This window comes from Somniosus microcephalus, chromosome 14 (genome assembly GCF_052327205.1).
Source record: "Somniosus microcephalus isolate GS21.2 chromosome 14, FLI_Smic_1.0, whole genome shotgun sequence".
In the NCBI taxonomy this organism is placed as follows: domain Eukaryota; kingdom Metazoa; phylum Chordata; class Chondrichthyes; order Squaliformes; family Somniosidae; genus Somniosus; species Somniosus microcephalus.
In genome coordinates, this window is record NC_141000.1 from 112,320,801 (window position 1) to 112,326,800 (window position 6,000).

The 6,000-nt window shown below is 48.1% G+C and overlaps 1 protein-coding gene across 2 annotated transcripts in view; it reads left to right on the forward strand.

Annotated features, from left to right (window-relative positions):
- The window catches only part of LOC147107847 (protein FAM3B-like), a 55,557-nt gene extending 52,698 nt beyond the window's left edge, over positions 1 to 2,859 (forward strand). For both annotated transcript variants that reach the window (XM_086007199.1, XM_086007200.1), the window contains exon 8: positions 28 to 2,859. In XM_086007199.1, coding sequence (XP_085863325.1) covers positions 28 to 123 — 96 coding nt within the window. In that variant the 3' untranslated portion in view covers positions 124 to 2,859. The remainder of the gene's footprint in view (positions 1 to 27) is intronic.
- The last annotated feature ends 3,141 nt before the right edge of the window (positions 2,860 to 6,000 follow it).

Sequence of the window (6,000 nt, forward strand, 5' to 3'; positions counted from 1 at the left end):
ATCAGCCTTTTCTTTTTATTTGAACAGATTATCAACAAGAAGAAGGGCGGAAATCGATATGGTAGCTGGCCGGCCGAGATCCAGATTGATGGCTGCTTCTCACCAAAGACAGACTACCTGTAACAGGCGTTCTTGGCCTCTCAGCGTGGTTCACAGCACAGTTCAACTCCCCTGCCTCATTACCATGCTCGGACCGCTGGACACATTTCAGTAGGATGAAAACGGTCACTGGAAGCAGCAACTGGCAGGACGACGGGCTCCACCCCGCACACGATCGATCAAAGCGGGAAAGAATTGAAATAAACAATTACAAGGGTGCAATTTTAACCTAACTCGCTGGGCGGGAAACGCACGGGATTGCGTGGAAGGCTGGGTTTTGCACCCCACCAATATTACTGTCCATTCGGGCAGGGTGTAAAAACCAGCGTTGCGCCCGATCCCGTCAGTTTCTCAACAGGTGGGCGAGGTTTAAAATTTGCCCCCCCAAATTTTCCAGCTGCTCGAATCAAACAAGGGTCTGCGTTCCAGGTAGCCTTCCGCACAGGGGAACTGATATTTAAGAAAGCTGCTCCTCCCTATCTCTGTAACCTCCTCCAGCCCTACAACCCTCCGAGATCTCTGCGCTCCTCTAATTCTGGCCTCTTGAGCAGCCCTGATTTTCATTGCTCCACCACTGGCGGCCGTGCCTTCGACTGCCTGGGCCCTAAGCTCTGGTTAAACCTCTCCACCTCTCCTTAAAACCTACCTCACTGACCAAAATTTTGGTCACCTGTACTAATATCTCTTTGTGTGGCTCGGTGTCAAATTCTGTCTGATAACACTCCTGTGAAGCGCCTTGGGACATTTTACTACATTAAAGGTGCTATATAAATGCAAGTTGTTGTCATAGATTTGCCGCCAACTTCGGAGCAGTTGTCTGAATTAAGTTGACACCTGGCAAAATGTATAAAAACAGAAAATGCTGCAAACACTCAGCAGGTCAGGCAGCATCTGTGGAAAGAGGGACAGAGTTAATGTTTCTGGTCCTCTTCCAGTTCTGACGAAAGGTCATCAACCTGAAATGTTACCGTTGTTTCTGTAGCCACAGATGCTGAGTATTTCCAGCATTTTATGCTTTTATTTCAGATTTCCAGCATCCACAGTATTTGGCAAAATGTTGTCTCGAGTTGCCATTAAATACCAATGTCCCCATTATTCTTTAGTGGCATCGTCTATAATTCTGCATATTAATTCTGATTTTTCCACCTTATCCAGATGCTGTTGTAATGCAACGACATGCCTTCCGTTAAATATAAGGGAGGGGGGGGAAATTGGGTTGCTTTGCGCCTCCCGTTACCGCTGCTAACGGGGCACAAAGCAACTAGCGCCCGGGCGCGGCGCCGTCCATGTCTCCCGTGAAATTCAGTGGGAGGTTAGCAGCAGTGCTAACGGGTAGCGCCCCGCGGCGCTGCGGGCGATGACATCATCGCCGTGCGCAGCGCCCCGGCCGTGATCTTCAGGAGTGCCCCCTGACTTACCGCCGGACGCTATGTCCGACGGGGTCAGGGGGGCGTACCTGCGGCCGGGGAGGTGCAATTTAAAGGCGAGGTGCGGGGCGGCCATTTTTGTTGCTGGCCGCCTGCCAGCACCTGCCTGCGTTCTTGTCCCCGGCCTCCTGAACGCCCCCCCGCGGAGTGCCGGCTGCGCCTCGAAGAGCCCAGCACTTCTCTTGAGTGCCGGGCTCTTTTTGCCGGCACTCCCGATCCCCAGGAGCCCAGCTGGGCCCCGGGTCGTGCTACGCAAAGCCCCTCCCCTTTAATAAGGGGAGGAAGGCCTGCAATACCATGGCGCGACGCGTTGCGCCGCGATTTTGACTCGCAGCGCCCCAAGAGGGATGTGGGGCGCTTCCAGTAGTGCCCCGCTTCCCTCTTGGGGCGCAACCACTCAAGTTCCGGTGCGGAGGGTGCTAATTTTTCCGGGGTGTTAAAAGTAGTGCCCCGGCGACATTAGCGCTACTCAATTTTTAGCCCAAGGGTTCCAGACAGACAGCATCAAACTGTAGCAGTATAGATATGGTTGCATTTCAGATATTGTGGAAATGAGATGCCTCAAAATGGTACCTGGTCACACTGCTTGAATTAAGTAAGTGGGCAGTTAGGATTCTTGCTGGTCATCTCAAGTTGAGTTGCTCTTGTTTACTTCATTGGTTCCATACTGTAACAGCAGCAGTAGGAAAAACATTGAGCTCATTCATTTTGAAAATGGAGTCGGGGGGGACGAAATAAGCTAATACCATTCCCGCTCTCAAAGAGGACGATGGGCAGAAAATCAGTGGAAAGGTGAATCTAATATCATACGCGGACTTTTGGGTGAAATAAAAGTAATGGCCCAGACTTTGCGGTGGTAATGGCAGCGAAACCGTCAACATTCGCCGTCATTACCCCTCTGAAACTGACTGGAACTTCGAGATTTAGCGCATGCGCGGAGAAACGCGGAAATTTGTGGTCAGTCATTCCCTGCTCCGCCACAGGCTACTTCAACAGATTAAAACCGCCCCTATTCCGCTTTAATATCTCGTTAAAAACCTCGTAAAAAGTTAAGCCTATTTCAACAGGATGTAACTGGGTTCTTAATGGCGTTCTGAGTAATAACTACTGCTGAACAGTCATTCTGGCCCTGAAAAACTAACTTTGTATTTGTAGAATGTCAAATTTCCGTTGATAAAATTACGAGATTTTTATTTAAAAATTTACATTAAAAAAAAAAGTTTGTTTGATATTTCAGCTTTTACCTTAACCCCTGTGTGTGTCCCCCAATCTTTTTTTCACTCTCTGTAAAATGTTTAATAAGTGAATGATAAAAGCTGCTTTTTATTTCCTGGTTTGCTGTCTGAGAATTCTTCAATGTGATTGACTGCTTAGTTAGCTTGTTGACACCACTGCTGCTGGATGCTGGAGATCTCCTATAGACAGCAGTACAATCAAATTAACGTCAAGAAAGCTAAAGTTTTCGCCACAGAGATCGCGAGTTCTTTTGTGGGTAGCTTTCTTTGAGGTCAGCGGCGAGTGCCCTCACTTCACCGCTGACCGCAAATTCCGAGCCTATGTATAAATGTGAACTTCCTGTCTATTTGACTGATGTTGAGTTTCCATTTGCATTGGTACTGTAATAAGTGGGGCTGTCAGTTCTATTCAATTTACGCCCACTTATGTTGTGGGACAGATTCTACATCTTCTGAGACAGCACAAAAGCAATTGAGCGCATACACACACACAACACACACACACACACACAGGGTCATGCATTCACAGCTCTTTGTAATTCTTGATTAAGGCTTTCATTTCTGCTAATGGACCTGCCCTGATACCTGGTGAAGATCTGGGCAGTCCAGCAAGTGGCAAATGACAGAACATGGGGGGGGACTTAGCCCACTCTCAGTCAGAGGGGGGAAAAAGTGCTGAATGGTGCCAGCAGCCATTTATGTCGTTGCGCCAACTGCTGCCTCTGGTTGTGCAGGAGGTGAATTTCTGCGACTTTCGAGTTAACCTACAGTGCGGCCACCAAATTGGTGTAAGGAGTTAGAAAGTAAACTCATCAGAAGTCTGTAGTGTAAGCGGATGTAGCAGAGTCACAAAGCAGGCAGAGGGCAGCAGAAGGTTGTGATCATGTCTTAAATCCTAATATTTTCCTTTCTACTGATGCAAAGTTATTTCATAAAAGGACAAACTAAGCGGTTTGCTCAGTACTCCCTCAGTACTGCACTGGAGTGTCAACCTAGATTATGTGCTCAAGTATCTGTAGTGAGGCTTTAACCCACGACCTTCTGACTCAGAGGCGAGAACATCACATTGTTATCTATATAAGTATTTGAAAATTTCAGGATTATCTACTACTTTGAGCATAAACCAGCGCACTCATCCCATCAAGCCTAGTCCTTCTCCAAAACCATGCACACTCTACTCGATTAGAATCTGATGCCTTAAGAAATGAAGCAAAACTGCAGGAAATTGATCCATTCTCACATACCCGTCGCTGGATGCTGATTAGCTCCAGTTTACCCGTGTTGGAAAGTACTTCAAAATATATCAACGATTTTAGAAAAACCCAGAGGTTCTGAAAATCCACAACAATGCCAGTGAACTCCGGACATAGGTCCAGCCAACAGCATGCTACCTGAGGGAATATTTCCCGTACGCAGAGAAATCATAAACAAGTTTAGAAAGAACGCATTCATGGTTTTGCTACATCTAGCCCACAGAGAAAGACTTTAGAGATTTAAATGCAAAAACTCAGCAGAAACTCAAGTTGGTGGTTTTATTTTCAATTGATGTCGGTTTTCATGCATACATCATGAACGATCTTTAGAATCATTGAGGACAGAAGGAGGCCACTCGGCCCATGGTGCCTGTGCCAGCTCATTGAAAGAGCGATCCAATTGGTCCCATTCCCCTCCTCTTTCCCCGTGGCCCAGCAAATGTTTCCTTTTCAAGTATGTATCCTATTGCCTTTTGAAAGTTACTATTGAATCTGCTTCCACCGCCCTTTCAGGCAGCGCATTCCAGATCACAACAACTCGCTGCGTAAAAACAATTTCATCTTCCCTCTGGTTATTTTGACAATCTTACATCGGTGTCCTCTGGTTACCGACTCACCCGTCAGTGGAAAGAGTTTCTCCCTATCTACTCTATCAAAGCCATTTATGAATATATATTTTTAAATAAAATATCCCATCTTCTATTGTTCACCCATCCCTCCTCCAGTGCATTTGTCTTCCTCAGTTTTCCCTCACCGGTTCCCCCTCCAATATCAGGCATCAGGCTGATTGGAGACACCAGGAGCGGAGCATAAAGCAGCGGGAGAAACAGCGGCGATTTGATCGGAGACACCAGGAGCGGAACATAAAGCAGCGGGAGAAACAGCGCCGACCTGATTGGAGACACCAGGAGCAGAGTATAAAACGTCAGAATTCAGAAGTGACGTCGGCAGAAGGGAGCGGATTGGTGAGTAGCTGGTGGGTATGTTCGGTTAAGCTTTTTTAAGTTTTAAGTGTATTTGTGCTAAGTAGTTCATAGCCTATTAATAGAGGGAGAGCGCTGATTGGTTAGTGTTTTTTGTTAAGTTCTTAAGTTTATTTCTGTCAAGGTAGTTCATAGTATATTATATAGAGGCAGGGCAGCTCAGTCCCGTGAATTGCACATCCTGTGCCATGTGGGAAATCCTGGACGCTTCTTGCGGCCTGGACGACCATGTGTGCGGGAAGTGTCGCCAACTGCAGCAACTCGAGCTCCGGGTTTCGGAGCTTGAGCAGCAGCTGGAGTCACTACAGTGCATCCGCGAGGCTGAGAACTTCATGGATAACACATTTCAGGAGGTGGACACCCCGCAGCTTAAGAGTGTGCAGGCAGAGAGGGAAGGGGTCCCCTGAGTGCATCTCACTCTCTAACCAGTATTCTGTTCTGAGTACTGGTGGGGGCGATGGTTCTTCTAGGAAGTGCAGCCAGAGCCAGGTCCACAGCACCACAGGTGGCTCAGCTGTATGGGGGGTGGGGGGGGAAGGAGGAAGAGTGGGAGAGCAATAGTGGTAGGGGACTCACTAGTTAGGGGAGCAGACAGGCGTTTCTGTGGCCACAGACGTGACTCCAGGATGGTATGTTGCCTCCCTGGTGCCAGGGTCAAGGATGTCACTGAGCGGCTGCAGGACATTCTGAAGGGGGAGGGTGAACAGCCAGAGGTCTTGGTCCATATCAGCACCAATGACATAGGAAGAAAGCGGGATGAGGTCCTGCAGGCAGATTTTAGGGAGCTAGAAAAGAGATTAAAAAGCAGGACCTCAAAGGTAGTAATTTCTGCATTACTCCCGGTGCCACATGGTAGTGAGTATAGAAATAGGAGGATAGAGCAGATGAATGCGTGGCCGGTGAGATGGTGCAGGAGGGAGGGTTTTAGATTCCTGAGGCATTGGGACCATTTCTGGGGGAGGTGGGACCTGTACAAGCCGGACGGGTTGCACCTCAACAGGGC